This window comes from Wyeomyia smithii, chromosome 3 (assembly GCF_029784165.1).
Source record: "Wyeomyia smithii strain HCP4-BCI-WySm-NY-G18 chromosome 3, ASM2978416v1, whole genome shotgun sequence".
Classification (NCBI taxonomy): Eukaryota; Metazoa; Arthropoda; class Insecta; order Diptera; family Culicidae; genus Wyeomyia; species Wyeomyia smithii.
Genome location: NC_073696.1, coordinates 251,921,800 through 251,948,790, shown reverse-complemented (window position 1 = coordinate 251,948,790; position 26,991 = coordinate 251,921,800). Strand labels below are relative to the sequence as shown.

General features: G+C 37.5%; 1 protein-coding gene and 1 long non-coding RNA gene across 2 annotated transcripts; both read right to left on the bottom strand.

The window, feature by feature from the left end:
- Nucleotides 1-1,681: 1,681 nt before the first annotated feature.
- LOC129730461 (uncharacterized) lies at nucleotides 1,682-19,422 on the bottom strand. The gene is made up of 3 exons (XR_008728851.1): nucleotides 19,229-19,422; nucleotides 19,073-19,171; nucleotides 1,682-1,893 (listed from the first exon to the last, which is right to left on the bottom strand). It is a non-coding gene; the product is annotated as an uncharacterized LOC129730461 (long non-coding RNA).
- A 4,608-nt stretch (nucleotides 19,423-24,030) lies between these two features.
- LOC129730452 (U3 small nucleolar RNA-associated protein 14 homolog A) lies at nucleotides 24,031-26,591 on the bottom strand. Its single transcript, XM_055689792.1, has 2 exons — nucleotides 25,218-26,591; nucleotides 24,031-25,168 (listed from the first exon to the last, which is right to left on the bottom strand). The coding sequence occupies exons 1-2, from the start codon at nucleotides 26,487-26,489 to the stop codon at nucleotides 24,083-24,085; spliced, it is 2,358 nt and encodes a 785-aa protein (XP_055545767.1). The 5' UTR covers nucleotides 26,490-26,591; the 3' UTR covers nucleotides 24,031-24,082.
- Between the last annotated feature and the right edge of the window lie 400 nt (nucleotides 26,592-26,991).

Sequence of the window (26,991 nt, the reverse complement as noted above, 5' to 3'; positions counted from 1 at the left end):
GCCTTTGTGCAGTAGCAGGCAGCATCCAGTAGTATATACATTAGCCGGCACTTCCTTTAATGAAAAGTTGCTGGATTTTGACATCACACAAACCTTTTGGGCTGCTTGCATTCCAAATATATGGGCCGTAGAACTTTCAATGTGAACACGAGCAGAATCGCACCAAATGACCTTTGGTCGAGCATCGACCATTTTTTTATAGCTCAAAAACCATCGGTTGCATAAAAAACTGCCTGAGAATGAGTTGTAGGGATCATAAATCATAAAAAATATACACCGCGAAAAAAAAATTTTTGACTAAAAAAAATTAAAATAAACATTAAATTTCCATTAAAAAAAGAGTTGATTTTTTTTAATGGCCGTATTGATGTTGTCACCAGGAAAACTCATTACCATAACGCAGAATTAAGAGCATTAGAAAATTGGAACTAAACAAATTTCATCAGTATTTTGATAATTCATGCTGTGTAAATAACACCTGATATTACTTTATTTTTCTTATTTTTTTTTAGTTTCCTTTTGATGGAAATGTTTCAACTTAGATTTTTTACTTATCCTAATAATTCTTATTGTATTTGATAGTTCATTTTCATTTATCTTACGCGATCTTGTCTATATTGTTACAATGATCCAATCAAGTTAAAGTTAGTAGTCATTACGCTTATTAAAGTGCCATTTTTGTGTGATCGATTAATGTCATTTTTTGGTCGTATTCACGAATTTCAGTATTCAATACAATATTCCATACTGACTCATACTTCATCCCCCTGGCAAAAACCCTACTAAAAAGAAATCATATTCAATTACAGCAAGTGCTCAATGATCTGTTAAATCAGTTTTAACCACCGAGCAGTACAACGATGACAATTGGTGTCGAGAGACGACCATTATCAGATCATGGTTAACAACTCACTATGCTAAGTATGGTGAAAAACGCAAATTGGAATATAAATTGAAAAAGTTATACAACAATCGTGAGCAGCAGCTCTTCTCGCTGCCTGGCAACACACAAGACGTTCAAGTAAATTTCACTCCATCTTTAAAAACTTAGTTCAACCATGTCAGCTTGCTTATTACGGAGCCATTTATATCCTTTGACCTACACTGATGGAAAAAAATCTCATTTACTTGACGTCATTTGAAATTCAAATTTTACGTAAGCTACAGGAAATAAAATTTACATCTATTGCACTACAGAAGCTTGCGAGATTTAGCACATGCATTTAGTTTACAGTTTTTCATGAGTGTATGCTACTGATAAAAATAAAGCCCGGTGTCTTTTTCTTGTTACGAACCTTTTTTTTCCAAGGTGACAGCAGCAATCGAAACAGTGAATCCTTGCGCAATAACGACGTCAAGATTTTTTTGTTGCAGATTTTCACTTTCCCTGTAGCTAGCAAGGTAACTTCATTTTATCATGCACAATTTTCGCTATGTAAATTTACGGGCCATTTGCATAAGTGATGTACAAGGCAGTAAAGTAAAAGTTTTCCCACACATTACACATTATCCCCTCTGATAAGGAGTAGCTAATAAAAATGAACAGTTATTTCGAATTTGACACGTTACGATTGGGTTCCCATCTCATCTCATCAGACTTTTTCACGATTCAGCAGTTGGGGAGACTAATTGTGTGCCTGGGAGTTCGTTTCGTTCTATTTTCAAGCATCGAAATTGCAAATGATTAGTCTAACGAAGTTTTCAACGGTAAATACAGTTAATAGGTAAATCGAAATCAAGACACCGGCACCCGCGGTTATCATCAACCGTTCGCACTGTGACCGGTAGCTCCTCCGCCGCCATCGTTCGTATCGCTCAGCCCGTAGGGAATACCGCTCGGTGCCTCCTCTGGCAGACCGGGACGATCCGGTACCGTGATGTCCTGTGAGTCGGCTGGGTGGGAGATAAAAAAATGATTAATTGGAATTAAAGATGAAAAATGATAAACAACTTGCTGAGATCAGGTATTATTTGAGTAACAAAAAAAAACTGCAATGAAACTGAAACAAATTTGAAACGAAACGGGGTTAGGAAAGAAATTAAAATAAATAAACTGCAATTTAAATTGATTTAAACATAATTAAACCAAGAGCTTGAACTAAATGAGAAACAAAATTTGCTAGTGAGAAGACAAAAAGAAGAGGGGATTTTAAATCGAACGAAACTTAGCGAGAGGTTGTCCTATTGGGATTATTTAAAGTTTTATTCTAATACTGACTAAACTCTATTACTAAATTTCCTTCATCTTCTAACATCTTTGTCTATTTACAGGGGAACTTTGAACTCATATCATAGTTTTATTTTAATGTAGCATTCGAAATTACAGTCCCTCTACAATTATGGGTCAGTCAACTTGTTGCCTAAATGTTGAAAAAAGAATATAAAATCGGAAAAGTTATCAACTACGAATGTTTTACTATCTGTTTCTTTGTTCTGATGTACACTTTCAATCGACAATAAGTTTCACTGCAGCTGATGTGTGTAAATCGGTTAAGGAGAAAAATATTACTTGCATAGCAAAAGACACAATTATGGGTCACTCTTGACCTTCAAGATCATGCAAAAGTAATAAACATAGCCAAAATATGAACTGACCCACAATTGTGCACCGCAAAACGTGACATTACTACAATTATGGGTCACTTCACTTATTGCACCGAGCAGAATTACTGTTTTTAGTAACATTTTCAACATTAAATCATTTCAATCCTATGAATAGGGTTACAATTGAGTTATAAAAAATACCACTGCCAATGAAAATTGTTCAGTTTCGTGAGAATAGACGTAGTTGCGTAAAAGTGACCCATAATTGTAGCTGACCCATGATTGTGGAGGCACTGTAAAAGCATTTTCAATTTTACAAGATTTTAGAATTAGTCTACGCACGAGAACGCTTCTATCTAGAATCAAAGGTGACTAGAACAAGATACCTGACTCTTGCAGAATTCATCGGACATGATTGTCGCTGCACGTGAGCAAAAGTCGAACTAATTTAATCACTGTTAATATGATATGATACCGAACGTCAAAATCAATTGACGACAACGCCAAGACTTGACTGCTGAAAGGTGAAACAATTTTTTCAGTATCCATGTGGACGACTGTACCGTACTGCCATCCGAAAAATGATATTTAATAAATTGTACGAACGTTTAGTTCTCAAATATGAAACTTTCCGAAAGAATCAAGACTTATCGGCGCATCATTTAAAATAAAGCGTACCATCAGAACTTCCTGATAACCGCTATGAGCACGCTCTACAGCCGAGTTTTCCACTTTTGCCGAGGTTAATAAAGCAAAAATCGGGTGCCTTGGTGAACCTGAACATATGCACAATGGTTCTGAAACCTGGCTTGCGACATATCAAACTTTAAGTTTTGGTAGAATAGGATTTGAAAATAAATATAAACCCTTAATATAAACCCCCACTCCGACAGTCAATTTTACACTTTTCTTTCGTACTTTGAAGTGCAAAAAATATGGCAATAGCATTGAGTGCAAAAAATGACAATATCATTAATCTGCATGTTATCTTTAAGCGTCAAGCTGACCAAACTGCTATACCTTTTCCATATACAATCTTGATCGGTTAATAACTTCGGTTAAATCGGTTTTGCTTATAGTGACAATTTTATGAGACTATAATTCACCAGATGGCAGCACTAACTGTCGGAAATCGGTCGTGTTCAGAATGTATGAAAAATATGGAAGTTAGGTATCTTGTTCTAGTTATCTTTGCTAGAATGCTACAAGTACGTTGGTATCTTAGTAGCATCGACGTTTATAACAATAATGACATTTATTACATTATTTATGTCATAAAACATAATTACATTGGTGATATTTCTGACATTTATGATATGACATTTATGACATTCATGGGTTTTATTACATTTATTATTTTATGACATTTAGTTGATTTTAGACATTAATTACAATTAAGTTTTTTACGACATTTATGATATTAATGATATTTATGACATTTGGGAATCTCTCAGATGGTCTCGAGGTACGATGCTGGCCTAACAAGCCAGTCGTCGAAGGTTCGAGTCTTGGTTCGGGAGAGACTGTTAGCACATCTCTTCAACTGAAGAACCACAAATGCGACAAAATCTCTTTATTTCAAGTATCTACATCTAGCGGTGGAGAGGACACATTTTACACTTGAAATTTTATAACGCTTATATTCCTTTCATTTACTAAAAGGACTGTATGAGCTCGCACCGCTTTTAGCCGAGAGAATCCTTTGTTCTCCCCGGTACTAGTATAGCGAGGGTGCCTTTTCATGATAATCGTACAGTACCACCCGCATACGTGCCACGGTTTTTTGTAGATATATTTTTAATGAATTTCATTCTTGCCCAAGTTGAAAACTGAATATCTTGACTAACGACAATCATGTTTCTACATTGTACCTAACGTCGTAAGCAGTGCTGTGTATAGTGCGTCTGATATGCATTACTTGCAATGTTAGGTATAATAAACGAGAAAAAAATATTGTCATTGGTCGGTGTCCAAGTACAATGAAGATATTCAAGTGAAACAACTAACAGGTTAAAATAGTTTCAACAGTCGCGAGATGTACAATTCAAGAAAATTTGTTAAACAATGTTTGAATGGTTGAAAAATTTTTGGTTTAATTTGTTCTATTGATGTTGATTGTGAATTGTTACTGAATTTCCGCTTTAAAGATCTCTTGAATGCGGTCCTGTCCTGTTGATAGATTCAACTATTCAAGATCACCTTTTTGCCTGGTCATTGAAGCAAAGAAAAATAATTTTTTGGTGCATGTTCGAACTAGGGATGTAACGGATATCAGCATCCGCATCCGCAAATGCGGAACATCCGCATGAAAATTGACATCCGCAACAACATCTGCATCCATAATCACATATTCGCATCCGCATCTGCAGATGTCTGAAAAATCACATTCGTAACATCCCTGGTTCAAACTATTGGAGCGAACTGTTCGAACGATGCAAAGCGTGGTACGCAGTTGAAAAAAAAGAGGTTCACGAAATTTTGCCCTTTTTACCAAACGGAACTTTGACAGCTGAGAATGCTTCACAGTAACGATATCTGACGTCAGTGAGCGCATGATTTTTGCTTTCTTTCTAGAACACTTGAACACACTTGTTTGCCGCGATCTGGTGTGAGAGCAGCCTTCGGACTTCGGGTAGGAAGACATTTTTTCGCGGACCATGAAGACTTTTGAAAAAAAAAAATACCTGGCATCGTATTTTTTTTCAAAAGTCTTCATGGTCCGCGAAAAAATGTCTTCCTACCCGAAGTCCGAAGGCTGATAAAACTTTCCGGCAAATCGAAAACTGTCGAGCAAAAAAAAGGTCACCACTAATGCACTAATGCAAAATTCGGGTCGTTCACATATTTTTCAATGTCTTCACATGTTTTCTCCAATGTCTTTACGCTGTCGTCACAAAAATGGATATCTTCATCATGACTCAGAATATTTTTCACGTTATTTTTACGTCAAAGTTCCTATACTTGTTCATTTTCTGTCATTCTACATGATTTATGTGACAAACATAACATCTACGTGAAAATCTCATGCATACCATGAACAGAATTTCTGGATGGCTTGCAAATAAGTGAATTTTCGAAAAAACTCGAGACTTGAGCTTGAAGGTTTCACACAGCTTCAGTTCAAAGGTGGAAGAGTTACCTGAACGAAAACAGCTGCAGCGAATAACAACAATCCCCGGGAATGTCGTAATATTTATCAGTTTTTTTGTTGTTTTATTCATTCACGAATTTGCATACCTGAGTGATATCTGATAGCAATCACGTTTTACGAAATGTAAAATTTTCATTTATTTCTCTAATTTTCATGAGCTAGGAAACGGGTTTTAGAAATTATCAAAATATGTTGCGTAATAAATCAGGTATGCAAATTTGTCGTTTACCAGTAGATGAGTTCTACGAGAAACTCACAAGAAATGCATGCATCTGCTGAAAGTTTCAAAGGATGAACTCAAATTTGGACGCACACTAAATTTCAATATTTATTTCCCAAACTTCTAGTAGAGTCTAGAGTAGAGTAACTTTTCCGGTAACTATAACGTGAAAAATATTTTGAATGTAGGCTAATGTCTTCCAATCTGGCATCGCTGGGTGTGAGACGACCAACCAACTGCCTGACACTTCCAGTACCTGAATAATGTCAGTGCTAATTATTCCGTGCAAGAAAAAGTGACATTTTGCTTCACAGCAGTGTTCACAGCAGGTGAACTTTGTTTTCCATTTCGGTTTATGATTTCTTTTTAGCTGCGTACTAACTACCAGAAGAAATATCATTGCCTGATTCAGTACCTGTATTTTACATGGGATTGAGATAGGAAAATGAATTCCTTTTTGAACTGCATACTGCGCTTAAAATCAATGTAGGATGGAACAGCAAGAAATGAATGCGAAAGCTTGGGCACCGATTTGCTGCAGGGTTATTTTCGAAGTTGCATATCTGTTCTGTGCTGTTAGTGTCAGTAGGATCATAGCGCTAGCCCCGAAATTGTACTGTACACTAAACAGTCGGCTGCGAAGTCTGTGTATAACAATCAGAAGGTCAAGTTCCGATTCGGAATGTAGCACCAAGGCTTTGCTTTTTAATACATTTAGGATATTTATATATGGTAATTAGGAAATTTATGTCATTTCAAAAATGTTTGCAATTCCAAAAAAATTAAGTCAACCATTTTTTATCTGAGTGAAGCTTTGCATAAATATTTGTATGGGCAAAGGAAGTCATTTTGTTCATAAGTTTTTTTTTTTCATTACGACTAATTTCTTAAAAGAGCTAATGTTATTAAAAAAATTTTCTCCTAGGGGCGTAGTTAAAAGGAGGGGAAAGTAGTGGGAGAATGTCATCGACTTTTATTAACTTTGAAATCGTTTAACCGTTATCATTGGTACATAAAGTAGCGTATTGGTTCCAATAATTTTTAATTTTGTCTTAAGCGTTTTCAGGGCACCAGCGAATTTGTCATTTGAAGCATTTGTAGTATCATTTTGTTTTACTGGGAACATGAGGTATATTCCTGTGATATTGATTTTTATGTTTATGGCGTAGTTTATATGCTACTTTAAATCCACTGTTGGTTCTCATGAAACTGCCTGGCAAATACGGATATTTCCGTAATGTAGATGATGCACGTAGACCACAAATTGTCCCCAGATGCCATTTTGAAATCCAAAGTGGTGACTTCCGATTGCTAAAGTACGGCAAAAAATTACCAGATATCAACCATTTCCGGGAACAAAGTGATGTTTCGGAAATCGGTCCGACTCGGTGTTTCTATGATGGTTTGACACCCCTCCCTACTTTGGAAGGAAGAATGGAGGGCTGGGAAAAAGTCGAAAGCGTCAAATACCACCGAATATGAGTGTTTCCGTAATCATGATAATGCACAGATACTAAAAATTCATCTCACATACCATAGGGGTATTTTTCAAATCGAGATGATGTAGAAAAGCTAAAAGGCAAGCATGTTCTCATTTCGATAGAACAAATCAATTCCAACCGATTTTTCTTTTAAGTTTGAACATATCCAATGTCCGATTCGTTATGAATTTGCAGACTTGAAACAATTTGGAAGTTAAATTTTTGGATGTAGGTAGAGTTAATTTAGAATGTGCGAGATCATTTTAATAAAAATATGGACGGAAGGAAGTTTCCCGGAACCGCTAGTAAATATATAAAAATGCAGATCTATCTGTCTGATCCATATAGGCTTGGAAACTACCGAACTGATTGGCGTGGAAATTTGGGATGGTTTGAAACCCATCTCTCTTCTGAAAAGGAGGGCTCCCATACACATGAAACAGAAATTCAGGTACTACTCGAGAGCTAATCAAGCAAATGGAATCAAATTTGGTATCTGGAAGTTTTTGGGGACAATAAATGTTTCTATGTTGGAATGAAACCAATCCCTATCCTTACATACAAATGAAACAGATATTTCAGCATTTTTTCCGAAACACAACCCAAAATGATCAAGATGATGAACAGAAGCCAATGAGATATAACATTCGAAAATCGACCTTGGACGCAATTTTGAATTTTGAGATGGTGACATTCGGTGTCAGAAAATCAGCCAAAAATAACTGAATGACGTCATATATCTGACCACCGAACATGGGTATTTTCGGAGTCAGAATGATGCTGAGCCCAGCAATTGACTCCACATGCCATTTTAAAATCTAAGATGACGACTTCCTGTTTTTGAAAAATGGATACTTCCAGAATCGGGCTCTTGGGGACGAGAACTCCGATAAAACTATTTTTTTTTTTCAAATGTCGTTGTCTTTCGAGTTCGAACGTATCCAATATCCGATTTGTTATGAATTTGCCAACTACAAAAAATCGCAAGGTCAATCTTTGCATGTATGTGGAATCTTTTTATAATATTTAAAATTATTTAAATTAAGACAAAGAATGAAAGGGACGAAGTTTGCCGCGTCAGCCGGGTTATTTAAAAAGTTTACTGTTTAAAAATCATTTTTTGTTTGTAAAAAAACTACAAATGGTGACTTAAACATAGTTTCCTGATCATTGAGAAAGGTGACAAAAAGGATAAAAAACAAAAGCCAAATCGGATTTTTCTGCGCAAACTACGCAATTTCAGCTAAACATTGATAGTAAATTAAACATGCACAAATGAAAAAAAAATAAAAGTTCAAGAAGAAAAAATTTTGTATTACTGTATATATTATCATTGTTTTAGGTGATACTCGGCGATGGCTTGTTTCCATACAATTTTGAGGTTTGGTTCCTTTCCACTTGACGATTTTGAGCGCGAAAATCTCAGCTTCCACCTAATAAATAGCGCTCAAATTGCTGCTTTCTGCATGGGTCAGCAGTTCAAATAATCGATCAAAGTTTTACACACGTACTTTCAATGATTTGCAAAAATATTATCTATTTATTATCATATTTTGGGCAAAATTCGAGTAGGTACAGATTTCCACTTTAGAAACGAAATTATTTTACACAGCTTGCCGAAGACGTCATACCGATCAAACAGACGGTTCTGGCTCCAAAAATATTTTTAATCACCAACACCGTTCCCACATAGGCTTTTCTCGGTAAAAAATCGTGATTCAAAAAATAGTTGAAGAGGTTGTTTATAAGACACGACCGCAGAGTTAACGTTACAAAAATAACAGAATAAAAAATGATAAACATAATAAAAATGATAAAGAAGAAAAGAATAAAAAAGTCATAAAATAACGTATGACATGACAAAAATAATCAATATGACAAAGATAATAAAAAAATAGTAATTATTAAAAGACAAATAATGGCGAGAATCGTAAAATCAGCAATAATGACAATAAATAACAAACATGTCAAGCATGACAAAAAAACAAAATTGATCAAAAACCCCAAAAAATACAAAAATGACCAGAATAATGATCAAGATAAAAATAACAGATAACAAAAAAGCCAAACATGACAAAACTAACAAAAAAAAATGCGGAAATTACAACATATAATAAAAACATAAATGACAAAAATGGCAGTTATTGCCAAATATACAAAATTATGACAAATAAATGTAATATGGTAACGACAGCCTGTCTTATGTCAATGTATTTCTTGGAATAGGTTGGGGAATACACTTAATTGGGGTTAATTAATTTAATAGTCTCTTTGCTCCAGATGACGTTTACCTCTGTAGCCGGCACCGCGGTTTCACTTGCTGCCGTATCCAAAACAAGAATGAAATTGAATTGTTTTGAGGCTGTCTTTTGTATAAAGTTGCACTAAGATATCTTAATTTAGGCAGTGGCTACGGAGAGGCTATAGACAAGGGTAAATAGTGCATTCCCCAGCTATAGTATAACAGTTCAAATAACAATTTTCTGCTGTTTACGATAGCGTAGATAATTTTACAACTGATTGCTGCAATTCGTAAGACTTGCGCGAAAAATTATGTGATTCAGGCTCACTAGCTCAGAAATTCTTCAGATAAACTTTGAGGTTAATTGTGTTTGTCAATGCCATTTATTGACAACTGAATAATTTTTTTTCAACATGGCAAATTTTTTATTTGGCTTTGAATGATTTACAGTGATAATTAAATTCTACATAAAGTGATTTATTAGCAATTATATATGAAAATTTCAATCGCTATACTGCTAGCCACACACGCTATATAGCAAGCCACACATGCTAAAAACATGCACACACGCGCTACAGACATGCTTACACGCTATAAATATACACACACGCTATACAGCTAGCCACGCACACTATATAGCAATCCACGCACTCTAGCCACACGCTTATAGCAAGCCACGCACGCTATATAGCAAGCTACTCAAGCTATAGACATGCACAGACACGCTAGACATGCACACGCTATATAGCAAACCACGCACGCTTTATGCTCTGGATGATGGTGGCTTCTCAAACCACCTGGCGGTGCGAGTCTCTTTCAGTTTCGGGTTGTATTCACCCAACGATATCTGAATTGGATTACCGCTGGTGGGGTCCAACTCAGATCGAAGGGAAGCCGAACTGAAAGAGGTAGGAACTGCAGCTAACCGACCGCCGCTGTTGCCCGCTGCTGATCCACTTCGCCTACTGCCATCGGTGTTGATGTCCGTTGCTGCTGCCTGCTGCTAGTAAACTGATTTGCTTGAGGAGAAACAGTCTCTTATATAGCCCAAAGAGTGCATTCCCGGCTAACTAGGTACTCCATTCTGTCGTACTTTTAAGGGAAAGGCAGCAAGCGACCAATCAAAAGTCGACATTTGCGTTTCGACAATCAACAATTCTCAATATTACAATAGTTTGAACAATCAGATTGCAATTTTCTGCATTTGGACGGGTGCTTAAATGATTTTCCAATCGATAGCTGCAAAAATGACAGAAATCGGTTGGAAACTGACTGGGTTTAATACGTTTGAAATTGGACAATTTTTGTGACGCTCTCGATGTTTTCAGTTTTGAAATTGGATCCCTGTATTGAAATTGGGTCCCTGTAATTGTATTCTACGTCAAAATGCTAATAGAACAAAATGACATCTTTAGCCCATCGACACATCTGTGAAAGTTTCTGCCAAATAACAATATAAAAAATATTAAAATTGGAAAAATTTTACCATTTTGGACATTTTAAAACTTTTATATGAGCAATTCTCGCTGAAATCGTCCCACTATATTTTTGTGTCTAAATGATTGAAAGCGGCGAAAAAATGAGAAAACCACTTTGATTAGTTCATATTGATGGCCCTCTCGGGAACAAAGCTTTTAGACAGTTGAATTTTGAGCAATTCTTGATGTTGTGTTCCGTCGATGTATTGCTGCATTAGTTTCCCCGCTCTGCTTAATTTTTAATAGCTCATTCGAGAAGCGCAAATTCCCGAAAATATGGAAACAATCATTTCTGGCTCCAGTGTTTAAAAGTGGATCTCTCGGCTGCATCGAAATTGTTCGAAATTATTGTCATTCGTAGTCTTCTAGCTGGAATGAAGTGTCATACCAGCATGGTTTATGCCTGGACGTTCGGTTACCACGAATTTGTTGGAATTTACGCATACTTGTTTTAACAACTGGAAGCAATAGCCGCATTTTACTTGAGTGGTGTACCTCAAGGAAGTAACTTTGGACCGCTGCTTTTTACAATATTTAAATAAATGATGTTAGTATTTTGCTTGGTGATGGATGTAAACTTATATATGCGGTGACCTAAAACTATATTTCGCCGTGAAGTGCATAGAAGATTGTCACCGTTGGCAGCAATTACTGGATATGTTTGTAGAATGGTGCTATCGTAATAAGCTAGTTGTCAGCATCCCAAAATGCTCTGTAATGACATTTCATCGGAAGCTAATCGTCAGCTGGGGTTCATAACAAAAATAGCCAGAGATTTTAATGATCCGTATTGCTTGATAGTCCTGTATTGCTCTTGAGTGCGACCCATCTTAGAGAATGGTTCACTAGTTTGGCTTCCACATCAACAGACCTGGAGTTTACGAATTGAAAGAGTTTAGAAGAGATTCGTCCGAATTGCTTTAAGAAATCTGCCATGGCGTGACCCACAGAATTTGCCTCCATACGGTGCAAGCTTATCAATCTTGACACCCTAGCTCGATGACGGAAGATTCAGCATCTTTACTTGATTTTCGTGTCCCATCGCGTGCTCTAAGGACTTCTACTCCTCTCCAAACATGGTTTCATCGCACAGCGTTTGGATTTAATGTGCCTATGTCTGGACGAGGGAAAAATTTTTCTAATTCTAGTCACACCTTCTATTCCCGTTCATCTTCGCATTCCCGCGGAACTACATACATTGCCCGCTTTACTAAACTTAAAATGTAAGTCAATATGACAAAAAATGAAATTAGTTCGTAAAGTAATAACTAATAACTAATAACTAACTTATTTTTCTTGATTTGTCATAAAGCCCCCAACAACCAGCTTATCATTTTGAAGAGGAAAAAAATTGGCCGCATCATGGGTTTCATCAGAAAAATAAGTTTTTGATCAAGTTCGCAACCACCGATTTTAAATTTGACACCACCATTGGGAAGCTGAAAATTTATGCGAATAGTAGCTCTAAAGTTGATGAACAACTTTTCCCATTACATCAATGTGATTAGGCAACAAAATCATGTAGTTTTGATTTTTGTCCCGTCATACCATACACTCAACGCACTGTGCGCCGTCGATATCAAATCAATGTAATATGCTAAACCTGTAGTGTGCGTATGATGTGGACAGGGGGGTTCAATGACAAATTCATGAAAAACAAATCAATAAAAAGCTCAAGAAGTGCTCAAAATTCAATTTTTCTAAAACCCGTTAAACAGCTTTGTGCCCAAGGGGTCCATCAATATGAACTAACCAAAAAGATTTTCTCATTTTTCCCCACCTTCAAACATTTAGACACAAAAATATTGTTTTTTGCAGACCCCATGTTACTAGTAGGACGGTTTCAGCGAGAATTGCTCATATTTTACATTTTTTATGTACTATTCAAATTTTCAATAACTTTGTGACAGGGATTTCTTCCTTGTTGTGGTTTGTCTACGCTTTCAATCGACTATTTTTTTAATTTATCACAGTACGGACCCCGATTTCGGCACGTTTTGTTTCTGTCATGGTTCAGCGTTGCCACCAGCAACCATTCAGTCGCTTCAGTCCGGTAAGAATTATAAAAATTCAAATCCAGTGCGTCTTGAACTGTCCTACAGATCAGACGTTTTTTCGGTTGCTTGTGGACTGGTCTTTGACTGCCTATAGCTTAAAAGTTTGTGTTTTGTCAGTGTGTCTTTTAAAGACTACCTGAAAGTTATTTCCCATCAGTCTTTCTCAAGACTACCTACTTTTGAATTTAACATTTGTTTTAACTTTTTTCGTATCACCTGAAATGGCTGGACGGAAAAAGAAACCTCGCATCGCTGCGGGGAGGAAAAGAGAGGCATCTCTTTCTGACACTTCGAGTGTCTGTAGTGACAATCCTTTTGATATTTTGCCTGAGCAAGAAGCTGGTGAAATGGAAGTTATTAATAATGAAACTATACAAAATATAAAATCTTTAAAAAAGGAGAAAGTTCCACCTATTGTGGTAACTATTTCTTCTGAATTTAATATATTCAAAAAGGAACTTTCAACGTTTGTTTCTGACGTTAAAGTTACCTATCAAATTGGCCGTAGAGGTGAATGCCGCTTATTAGCCGAATAAGTAAAGGGTCGTGATCGTCTTGTTCAGTATTTAACTGACAAGATGTACAAATTTTTTACATATGACACCAAGAACGTCAAGCCGTTCAAGGTTGTCTTGAAAGGTCTCACCAACGATCAAACCGTTGATGAGATCAAACTTACTTTAACAGAATTACTTGGCATAGCCCCTACCCAAGTAATTCTAATGAAACAAAAATCACGAGGCGAAAACAGTCAAAGAACTGGAATTTCCCTTGTTAATTATTTAATTCATTTTAACCGCAATGAGGTTAACAACTTAAAATTTTTTGAAAAAGCACATGCTTTGTATAATGTGCGTGTAAAGTGGGAAATTTATAGGAAGTATGGCGGAGGTGAAAAGCATATCACCCAATGCCGTACTTGCCAACGTTATGGCCATGGTTCCAAATTCTGTAACATGGACCAAAAATGTCTTAATTGTGGAGACTCTTCTCACAAAAAGGACACATGTCCTGTGAAAGAGAGTAAAAATTTTCGCTGCGCGAATTGTAACGGCAACCATATGTCAAATTTTTATCAATGCCCAGTCCGTTTAGCAATTGTTAAGGCAAGGCAAGGTAAACAAAATTCAATTTCTCAATTAAAACCAACTTCAAAACAAAATTCTCCAAGCGTACCAGTGACGCATAGTTTGCCTACTCCTTTGCATACCCGTTTAACTTATGCACAGGTTACAGGTAGTTCGAACATTATACCGCCTAGTGTTGGTAGTTCTAAAATGACCGTTAATATGGGTAAGCATAACACGCTAGAAAATAATTGTACACCTATTACTCCAGCTAATATTGCTGCCGAAAATATTTTTTCTAATGCCAACTGCCTGGGGCCTATTACGGCAGGTAAACTTTCTTTTTTGCAACAGGCAATGTTCGATCTTATGAACGCCATGTTGCAGGCAAAATCAATGTTTGAAGCCATTCAAATAGGCACAAATTTTACTATTAAAATTGTTTCTAATTTAAAATTTAGCAATGATTTTAAATAAAACAATTAAAATATTAAATTGGAATGCTCGCTCATTGAAGGCCAATGAGAATGAGCTTTTTAATTTTTTAACAGTAAATAATGTGCATATTGCAATTATTACTGAAACATTTTTGAAACCTAACATAAAATTAAAATATGATCCCAATTACGTGGTTCATAGATATGATAGGATTCAGGGTTCCGGCGGTGGAGTTGCAATTGTTATTCATCGCCGAATCAAACATCGTGCTCTTCCCCATCTTGAGACGAAAGTTATTGAAACTTTGGGAATTGAAGCTCAAACTGAACTTGGGATTTTATTTATTGCCGCAGCATATTTACCATTTCAATGCACACGCGAGCTCAAAAATTATTTTAAAGGTGATTTACAAAAACTCACCAGAAATCGTTCGAAATTTTTCATAATCGGCGATTTTAACGCTAAACATCGTTCATGGAATAATTCTCAAAGTAATTCCAATGGCAAAATTTTATTCAACGATTGTTCTTCAGGATACTATTCTATTTTGTCTCCGAATAGTCCTACATGCTTTTCTTCTGTAAGAAACCCTTCAACAATTGATTTGGTGCTTACAGATCAAAGTCATGTATGTAGTGATTTGATCACACATGCTGACTTTGATTCTGACCATCTTCCAATAACTTTTTCTTTATCCAATGAATCAGTTTTAAACCCTATGAGCTCTGTTTTTAATTATAACAAGGCTAATTGGGAAAGATACAAAACTCATATTGAGAGAAATTTCAATAATGAGCTTGATTTGCAAAACGAAGTGAATATTGATTCCGCTTTGGAAGCATTAAAATGTGCAATTGTTGATGCCAGGAATTATTCTGTTCCAAAGGCTCAAGTGAAATTTGATTCATCAATAATTGACGAAAATCTTCAACTTCTAATTCGTTTGAAAAATGTCCGCAGACGTCAATATCAACGTTCTCGTGACCCTGTTTTTAAAACTATTTATAAAGATTTACAGAAAGAGATTAAGCATAGATTTACTCTTCTGAGAAATCAAAATTTTGAGACTAAAGTTGACCATATTCAAAACCATTTTGGAAGCTGTCGAAGATTCTTAAGAAACCTTCAAAGCCTATTCCAGTTTTAAAAGATGGTGAACGTTTTCTTGTATCCAATGAACAAAAGGCTCAAAGACTTGCTCAGCAGTTTGAGAGTGTTCATAACTCAAATTTGAATTTTGTGAGTCCAATTGAAAATGAAGTCACACGTCAATTTGATTTAATTTCTTCCCAGAATTTTTTACCTGCAGAAATAATTGAAACTAACTTGAATGAGATTAAATCAATTATTAAAAATTTCAAAAATATGAAAGCACCTGGTGACGATGGAATCTTTAATATACTAATCAAACATCTCCCTGAGAGCACAATGGAATTTTTAGTGGAAATTTGCAATTGCTGCTTCAAAATTGCATATTTTCCCAAATTATGGAAAAATGCAAAAATTACTCCCATTTTAAAACCGGATAAGAACCCAGCTGAAGTTTCAAGTTATCGACCAATCAGTTTGCTTTCTTCAATAAGTAAACTGTTTGAGAGAATTATTCTTAACAGAATGATGTCGACATCAACGAAAATTCTATTTTTGCAAATGAACAGTTTGGATTTCGCCATGGGCATTCCACAACTCATCAATTGCTCAGAGTTACAAATATGATACGAGCTAACAAATCTGAAGGTTATTCCACTGGAGCTGCTCTTTTAGACATAAAAAAAGCATCCGACAGTGTTTGGCATAAAGGTTTGATTGCGAAATTGCAAACTTTCAATTTTCCAATTTTCCTAATCCAAATTTTAAAAAATTATCTTACTGATCGAACTCTGCAGGTTGTCTATCAGAATTCAAAATCTGATAGATTTCCTGTCAGAGCAGGTGTACCTCAAGGTTCAGTGTTGGGTCCAGTCCTGTACAACATATTCACTTCAGATCTTCCTGATTTGCCTCCAGGATGCACAAAGTCATTGTTCTGCGATGACACAAGCATTTCCGTAAAAAGAAAAAGTCTTCGTGTCATATGCAGTCGATTGCAGAAAAGTTTAGATATTTTTTCTTCCTACTTGCAAAAGTGGAAAATCTCTCCCAATGCTTCTTAAACTCAAATGATAATTTTTCCGCATAAGCCTAGGGCTTCTTTCCTCAAGCCAAACAATAATCACGTTGTCAAGATGAATGGGGTTATTTTAAGTTGGTCCGACAAGGTTAAGTACTTGGGACTAATTTATGATAAAAAACTTATTTTCAAAGAGCACATTGAGAGTATACAAGCCAAGTGCATCAAATATACGAGATGTTTATATCCTCTCATTAACAGGAATTCTAAACTTTGTTTAAAGAACAAACTTTTGATTTACAAACAAATTTTTAGACCAGCAATGCTTTATGCTGTACCGATCTGGTCAAGTTGCTGTTCAACAAGGAAGAAAACGCTCCAAAGGATTCAGAATAAAATTCTGAAAATGATTTTGAAGCGTCCTCCTTGGTTTGGTACACTCGAATTACATAGACTTACTGGTGTTGAACCATTAGAAGCTATGTCAAATAAAATTATTGACAATTTTCGACAAAAATCGTTGCAATCCTCAATTGCTACGATAAGCTCTCTTTATAGCCAATAAGTTAGCAATTAAGTTAGTTGTAAGTTTACATCCCCTTTTCTGAAAGGTAGGTTTAAATCCCTACGAATGATAAGTCCTAATTGCGAAGCAAACAAATCCTAACAATTAGAACTACAAATTTCTAACAGTGTTGAGAAGTCACCATTTGTGATTGGACACACATACTCATTATTTACTAATATTTATCATAAATACTTAAGCTACTAACAAATCCCCCCTTTAAAAAAAAAAAATAAAAATTCAAATTCGGAAATTGTTGTTTAGTTTTATTAGTCTCACTCAATATTAGTTTTCACCTCTTCATTTTCTTTCTTAGATTTTTAGATCGGTTTTGAGCCTTTTCTTACGTTCCAGAAACCAGACTTTATCTTGTAAAAATAGCCATAGCTGGTCTTGTAAAAATAGCCATACGTCCGCGTGGATGGTTAAGTTCAAAGTTTCTCCTCTGCCTGTAGACTCTGGCAATTTGTAGAATAAGCTATCGTTTCGGAGAAGAAAGTTCCAAAAATATTAGGTTTTCCGCACCCGAATCGACTAATGCCATCTAACCTATTTCACATCCTTCGCCAACAGAACAAAGCTAACAATAAGTCATGCGTTTGTTCGGAAAATTGGTTAATTGTATTTCAACATAACTTTCTTGAAACGTGGAAAAAAAGCTCATGTTTCACCTCGAAGCACGCTACTTGGGATCGCACAACATAAAAGAAAAACAAAACAAAAAAACCTCTCCTGATTACTTTTGTTGGTGAGGAAAACCGCATTTTATGGGTTCTCTTATGAAAAAAGAAAACGGCCGCATGGTTCGCACATTCCAGGAAATACGGAGAGAATAGGATACGCGTTTAGGTTCTAAGCAAAACATTAGCTAGACTCCATTCGCCAACGAGATTATCTCGGTCGACTAGCAGGAAAAAAAACAAACTTGCTTGCAGCCAACGGTGAAAAGAAACCACTTTTTGGAATAAAATATGTATCACAAGCACACAAATCAGAAGCACCCGCTGTAAACACGACATTTGATATGGAGAGCATGTTCCGATGGGGAAAGAGTCACACAGGAGCCATCCTTCGGCTGCCTGGAGCTAAATTTGCCGGAAAGCTCCGAAATTCACTCGCAGTGTGGGTGACGTAAAACTTGGTTCAATGCAATATAACCCCGAGACATCGAAAAAGAAGAAGTTTTTTTCGTAAGTATAACCTAGGCTTTGTTATTTGTCTTGCTCATTTTTTATATTTCTTATCACTCTCAACTGAAGCAACCCATAACTTGGACTCCTTACTTTTGTACACGTAACATATAGGGTTAGGAACATGTTGAGATTTGAAACATTTTCAAGCTATAAAGTGTCCTCATCACACAAAGTTTCACTTCTGGTATTTTATTATGTTATCATCTCCTCGTTACATTAGCAACGTTGATAGCGAAAATATTGATATGATTTCAAGCTCGCGTAGAGCTTACGCGATGTGAAATTAAATGAGCTCTCAATAATCGGGTTAATTACCATTAACTTCACTCCCGCCCGGCAGCGGTATTAATTTGTATTGCATAACATTAACCTGATTTTTATGCTTGTATCATTACTGGACATATTTTCAATTGGCTGCCGCGCCGCAAAGCTTCCGTTAATGCTCAGGGCCATTTAAATTGTAGTCACTGATAGATAAATAAAAAGTATTTTACGGTTATCGGTCTGACACAGAGCCTGTACTTACAACTACTGCAGCAGCCTCCCATCGCAACCGCAAGCCGATGACTAATCCTTCACAACACAGTACAGCACAAACCAGATTAGCGCAAATCGGTTTTCTCACCTAGAAGTAAACAGATTTGGGTTTATTCCTAGAACCGACACTGTAACCTTGACGCACCAGAAGAACACGACACGACCTCTGTCAGCCTGTCTGCTCGTATCCAAATGCGACGACGACAGGTGAAATCCAAATCAGTTCCAATCCCGGCCGTAATCTGATCACCTCGGTGCATATCTCACCACTCACTGTAAGGCCCCGCGCAGCGATAACACATAACACCGCACTGTCGTGAATACCGATAGGAAAATTGCGGTGTGATTCATGAAATCGCGATATACAAATCATGGGCGTGGGATTTCTTGGCTAAGCGATTAGATCATTGTATTGTAATAAACATTCTTTGCACTGAAGGGCATTGTGTGTGTAGTTTTGTGAACCTTTTTTGACAAATTGACAGGTTTCAAAATTGTATCAAAAATACATGACTTAAGGTGAATCGGAATTGTGGCCTTTTCCTATACAATTTTGAGGTTAGAGTGCTTTTTACTTCTGTATTTTGATCGTAAAAAATTCGGCTTCCACTAAATAAACAGCACTCAATTGCTACTTCAGGCATGCAACAGTTGTGAAAACAATTGATCAAAGTTTCATGTACGTAGTCTTCATAAATCAAGAAAAAATTAGATTGCAAAATTCGAGTTGATCGCGACCACGTCCCGATTCACCTTAACAAAGGAGTATTGTTTGTAGTTGTGCTGTTTTTGTAATAGGCTAATTTTAGGAAAAACTTACTTTATCCAACTTATACAATGTTTTATTAAAAAAATTATAATTCGATAACTGAATTTTTTACATCGATCAAATCAAGTAATATATATTTGACGTTGAGAATGAGTAGTGCGAGGCACCATTCCACCAATTCGCGACGCGATGCTAATTTTCAGTCAGCGGATTGACATTGTTTAAATGTTTTTGACGGTTTGGCCTTCGAAACGCTAATCGCTAATGATATGCATAAATTGCTTTAAATTATGAACCAGTGAGACTAGTTTTTATAATGTAAGGGTACTGGGGGTAAGCCCTACATTATAAAAACTAGTCTAAATTAACCTTTCACCCCACGAAATGACTGCCAGATTTTTTCCAGATTTTTATTTTGCCTTTTCCAGATTTTTTAAAAAATGACCTGGCAACGCTGCTTGTTACATAGCCATTTCTCGATATCTGAATTTTTCGAATTTTTCAATGTTTCATGAATTTTCAAATAGTGATTTTGCATGGAAAATAGAAATATTTTTCACTAAAATGGGCGCCATTTTGGCAATTTTTTAAATTATTTAAAAAACGGCTAGGTATGTAACAAATTAGATAATCCATTTTTACATGCTGAAAAGTGAAATCCAGCCAAATCGGTTCACTGGATGCTGAGACAAACGTACCATCAGTCGAAAAACATGGTTTCAAGAGAAACGTTGCCAACAGCGGAATGCTGACTATATTTATATCCAGGTCATGCAAAATGCGTTTCGAAAAATACCTTAAGCAAGAGCCAAAATACCCGAACACATCACTTTACTTTAAACATCCGAAAAAAGTTACGAAAATTAATTATTTTTCGGCCTTCCAGATTAGGGTCCCCCGTTAACCCTGCCATACACAGCGCTCATGCTGGACAAGAAGTGAGCAGTGGATAATCTTTCTGCTCTTTCCAAATATCCAGGAGAATAACAAGCCTGAGTGTTTCCTTTTATCTTAATTTTGACCAAGGCAATATTTTCAGTAGACGATAATACACGAGGATCACTTTTCAGGACAAAAAAAAAAACAAAATGTAGCATTCGAGAGTAATAGCATTTTTAAATTTGCAGAATTTGTCTACAACGAAAACGCTTCTACCTAGAAATGTTGGTGTTTTAGTACGCGTTTGCATAATCGGAGAGATGTTCCTCTAAGGAGCGACGACGTTTATATCATTAATAACATTTATGATATTTATGACATTTATGACATTTATGACATTTATGACATAAAAAAAATAAATAAAAAATGTCAGCAGATAAACCTATTTGTGTATTGTAGGGGAATCGGGGCAAAATCGATATTTTGCTGACATTTTACGTAGATCAGACACCTATCATTCGATTTCTGAGACTTTTTTACTCAAGATAAGATATAATTTGTCTACCACTTTAAGATATTAGCGAATTACCATTAATGTTCAGAAATAATCGATATTATTTTGCTTTGTGAAACACACTAAAATTATGCCAAAACCGGTTTTGTAGAATCACCGTGTTGAGCTCAGTTTTTGTCCGATTTAAGATCTGTTTTTTTTTCAAAAGATGGGTAAAAAGATGCTAATACGTGGACAAACTCTTAGAATTTTGATATTTGGTCTTAAAACAAAATGGCGTCGAAATAACATCGATCTGTACGAAATTTGCGCTCTAATGGACTCTGATCCTCCCGGTGGCGCTCTACAGACGGGGAAGGAGGCCGATCGACGAGCGCTTGGGGCCTTCGAACGTAGAATCCTGCGATCGATACTCGGAGGCAAGCTAGAAAATGGGGTGTGGCGCAGGCGCATGAATCACGAGCTGTACGAAGTATACAAACACGCTGATTCTGTCAAACTGATGGAACACGACAGATTACAGTGGGCTGGCCACGTAGCACGGATGAGCGACCGGCAAAGATAATATTTAGCAGAGAACCGGATCGAAGCCGACGACTTTGAGGCAGACCTCGCACGCGCTGGATGTGTGCTGCCGACGATTATGCCAGAGCAGCGGGTGTAAGGGGGAACTGGAGAGGAGCAGCCCAAGACCGAGTTTTATAGAGACGTATTCTGGATTGTGCATAGGATCTCAACGATCTGTCGTCATAAAAGTAAGTAAGATATACACAGCGGGATGCAGACGGTGGTGATCCACTTATATATGACAGCTGCGAATATACTGCTGAGAAAGGTCTAGTCTGCCGTAATCTCGCAGACTGACGTAAGCGCCATTTTTTCAAATATGGGGTTCTTATGCCAATTTGTTCGTTATTCGAAGACCCATCTTTTGGTATCTTTTTTTTAATTGTTACTTATTCGTACGTTCCATAAAATCAAGAAAACAAAATGACGTATCCACCATTTCAATACAAAAGTGACAAGTAACCCGTTCGTTTTTGGGCCGTATTGAAAAACTGATCAAATTGATGTACGTCATAATGTTGTATCACGGCAGAAGTCTAGTCTACACTAACACAACCACTAAGTACTAGAATCCTGGAAAATGATATCCTTCATTTTTTTTTCAAATGATTTCCATACATTTTTCAGAATCCCCAAAATCTAGTGCCCACAAATTACTAAAATTATGAAAATTCCGCCAACATGAGAGCACGCGGATCCCGCTTTATCAATAACCATAAAACCCTAATGCCTAACAACTAGTTCGGGCTATAGTCCCGACTTTATGTGTTATCGGTAAACCACATGGATAATCATTGGTTTATGGTTATTGATTATGCGGGATGTCTAAAAAAATTTAATGAAAAATCACAAGGGTTGTATGCAAAGCCACGACCGCATGGTTGACGTAGAACGTAGGTTGACGACAGAGGAGATTAGGGCATTTTGCTGATAACACAGTTGAATGCTGTTTTTACACTGAAAATTTGACGGCTCATGTACTTTGAAGACCAGCATTCCAAAACGTTTGTGTGTTGTCTAAATATGGCAACTTTTCATTAGATGAAGTGCCGGCTAATGTACCTACTACTGATGCTGCTCGCTACTACACAAATGCTGCTTTGACTAAAGGAAGTGCCATCGCGCCAGCTGCCCCCAATATCGCGGCTGATACCACTGCTGCTGCTGATGCTATCCGCTGCCACACCTGCTGCCGTTAAGTAAGGTCGCTGTTTAGAGCTAATATGAGCAGTTTCGGCTGAAACAGGCTTTTATATAGGCCAAATAGTACATTCCGAATCACTAGGTCTATAATTCCGTCGACCGTGCTTGGGAAAGCAATCATAAAACGGCCAATCAGATCAATCTAAATTTGCGTTTCAACAAGGATTGACCATTTTCAATAATATAGTTGCTTGTCATATTAGGGCTTGACAATTTATGAGGTTTGATTATGTGATAACCTTATTTTTATGCAGATAATAGAAAACGGTTCGGGGTTTTTTTTTTATTACTGAAGGAAAAGATCGGAGAGGCATCGAGATGACGAAAAATTTAAAACTGTTCCATCATTCAAAATGAAGTGTAAATAAGTGTTTATCCTGAAAAAGACAACTTGCTGTTGGATTCAATATCGAATAAGATGCTGATCAAATCATTGCGTTATGTTAACACTGACAGTGCGAATAAGATATTCCTTGTGATAGATAACACAGTGAAGAGCTGTTTTAACACTCTAAATTAGACGGCTTATGTATTTTGAACTCCAGCTTTCCAGAACGTTGATGTGTTGTCAAAATGAAACAACTTTTCATTGAATGCATTTACTAGTGCCCGCTATCGTACAGAGGCAACATTTCACTAAAGAAGTGCCCACCTGCATCAGCTGCGCTGCAACTGCTGCTGCTGTTTGAATTGTAAAATTACAATTTTCTTCATTTGGGAAGAATCTTAGAAGATTTTCCAATCTGTTGCTGCAAGAACGAAGGAAATCCATCGAAAATTAACCGATTTATTAGCATTTGAAATTGGACATATTTTTCACTTTTTCCGGTTTTAGCTTTTCATTTTACATCCCTATGCAGCCGAGTGTGTAGCCGAACTTCCTGAGAGACGTAGTTCTACGTCAAAACTTGATAAATCATAAATCATAGAATATAATTTTCCCCAAATATTGGTACATTTACTCTGAATTCACTCGTTCTCAAGTTATGACCAATTAAAAAATCTGAACAAAATCTAGTAGGTATACAAAAAACCTTTATTAACCGCTGAAATGAATCGAACCAAACTCATGCAGCCACCTCCTCGCTGGTCAAATACTCCTCGTATTTCTTGACGGCCTTGTTGAACTTCTTTCCACCAACGCGGAAGCTTTTAGCCGGATTAGACGACAGCAGGATATCCTTCTTCATCGGTTCGATGACAGTGCCCTTCTTCGTAACCACCCGCGGTTCTACCAGGGTCGCGTGTGCCGTCTCCGGTATAAAAGTCCTGCCAAGCGGAGCCCGCAGCGAAGCTTCGTAATCCTTCACGCTAACGAACGGGAACGGCAACTCGGTGACTAAATGGGTGGCCAACTTCTTATTCACAGCATCTTCATTTATGATCACCTTCTCGCGGTTATCATCTCGGCGGGGCAGCTCCGGGGCCGGTTTGAGCATTCTTCGACGTGTTCTGTTCACTTTCTTGTTGTTTATTCCGGGTCCGACCCAGGAGCCCCAACCTGGCAGATCGAGATCCACTTCTTGTGGTTTACTGCGATCCTTTTCTTCCCGTTTTTCTAACTCGAAATCCGCTACAATGTCGTCGTCCTCAAAGGCTTCGGCGATCGTTAATTTTTGCTCGCGCCGGAATTTCTCTATCGCGTCACCATCGTCGGAGTCATCATCCTGATCCAAGTCACCCCCAGCGAGGTCCAAGTCTGGGAACGCATTCAACAGATGCTTCGGTTTCATCTGCACAAACTGCTGCGGATCAATGGTTACCTCCTTCGAGCTGTCGGGGACCACGGGCAAAATGTTACGCTTCGAATGATCGGAGAATGGAATGGCGTTTTTATCAATCGATTCGGTGAGTTCCATGTCCGCGTCCGCCAGAGAGACTTTTTTCTTGAAAGCGAGCTTAGACTTTTGATCCTTTTTTCTTAAACCTTTTTTTCGCCTCGCTTTTTTGGGGTTTGTTTCAACTGATTTACGAATCTTTGCTACCCTTTTCTTGACCTTTTGGTTTAAAATTTCTTCTGCCTCATCAAACAGTTCATCCAAATTTACATCCTCTTGACGGGCACCTCGTTTTTTCACTTTTTTCTGTACCGGTCTGTCTCCTATATCTTCCTCTTGCCAAGCAGTTGTGGAAATTGCTTTGGATTTTTGAACCTGAAAACATTTACTGAAAATTAATGGAACGAAAAATAATAAATCTTACCTTCTGTTTAAATTCTGCCAGCTCTTTTTCAACTTCCGAATCAGACGAAGTGCCCTGTTCTGTGTCCATTTCTTCCTCAGTTTCACCTGACTCTGACTCGGATCCATTGCTAACTCCATTTTCATCCTCCATTCGCTTTGATGCTTCTACAGCTTCATTCCTTTCCTGCCAGTATTTCCGGTAACCACTCGTAAACTGCCGGTTTGCTTCCTCTTCGTGTTCCCCTCGTTTTCCTATCCACGGATTGCCGTTCTGCTCACCATCGTCCACAACAACATCTTCCGCACCGGACTCGGACGAAGATTCGTCCTCGTTTACTCTCCGTTTACCCATCAATTCCTTGCCAATAGACAACTGCTCTGCCAGTTCTTTCCGCACGTTCATATCGTACTTGGCCCTAATCTGCATGTTCTTAGCCCAAGAGCCGGTATTTTTGTGCCGCAAAGTGGCTCTCTCCTGATAACGCTGTTTTTCAATGGCTTCAAGCTGCGCCAGGGCGGCCTCAGGATCCTTTTTCTGCAGTTCCTCAAATTGTTTGATTTGCGCGCGTACCTTTTCCCGTTTCTGCAATTTATGGTACTTTTTACTCTTGATTTTGTTCATTCTGCGATTTTTGGAAATCTTGTACAACTCGCGCATTTTCTGCAGGGCTGCTTCTTTGCGTTTTTGTTTTAACTCCTCCAACGTCAGAGCATATTTCTCAACGGATTTTACAGGTTTAGATTTGGGCTCCCGATAGCGTCGGTCCAGTTGCTCCATCGCTTTCATCAAGTCCGTCTTGACTCGATACTGAGAAATTTTCTGCGGTGCCTGGTCAATCATTCGCACATTTCCGTACTTGAGCGGAAAATTCATCTGCGGAGCCACTTCCATTGATGTCACCACCGGTTCCCACAGTTCCAATTCCGTCTGAGCCTTACCGTAGAGCGCATCTCGCGAAATACGATCGGCTACTGGTTTTTCCAGTGGCTTCTGAAGTGTTCGCTTACCTTTAACTACCATGGACAAATCTTTGACAACATCCGGACACTGGTTTGTTTTCGTCAAATGTCCAAGCAAGTCCTCTAAGGTAACCGAATGCTTGCTGCTACGCTCCTGGCCATCCTCATCTAACCGGCCACCCTTGACGAGGTGAAACTCCGATCGTTTCAGTGATGGTTCAGTACGGGTGGCTTCCTGGATGTCTTGAGTACGAACAAGACTGTTAATTCCGGTCAACAGCTTGCGATGGGCAGCTGTATCTAGCTGATGGTCCTCGTCGGAGTCGGACATGGCGAAGGGTGCAGTTTTACCGGGGATGTTTTAACTATTAACAACGAAACTCTCTATAACACGTGTATCATACAAAAATAATCGCGACGATAAGCACGTTTGTTTACTATATGCCTTGACATTACCGTATTCTACTACACACACACCAATGAATGTTGTTTTGTTTTTTTTTTTCAACCGGTTCGCTTCCCAGGTGGCGTACTTGGTTTGGTGCATTAGGCGCGGTATGCAGTCGAAAAAGAATGTCTTTTCCTATTTCAGTCCCATGTAAAATTCAAGTACTGATTCAGAAAAAGATATCGTAAACCGAAAGTGTCAACAAAATGCTCTTATACTAGTTTAATAGTTTTCTCCATTGAGCTAATATTATTATATGTCAAATCCATTTGACTAGTTTTAGTTCAATGGAAATATACAATGAACTAGTAGCACATACATAAAACATACGTAACACTGCCGTTTTTTTCTGATACACGTTGCTCCATAGTACTCCGTACCTCGT

Coding starts and splice junctions, on each gene's coding strand:
- LOC129730452 (XM_055689792.1), bottom strand. CDS start 26,489: ATGTCCGACTCCGACGAGGACCATCAGCTAGATACAGCTGCCCATCGC. Junction 25,169..25,217: donor TGGCAGAATTTAAACAGAAG/GTAAGATTTATT, acceptor AAATGTTTTCAG/GTTCAAAAATCCAAAGCAAT.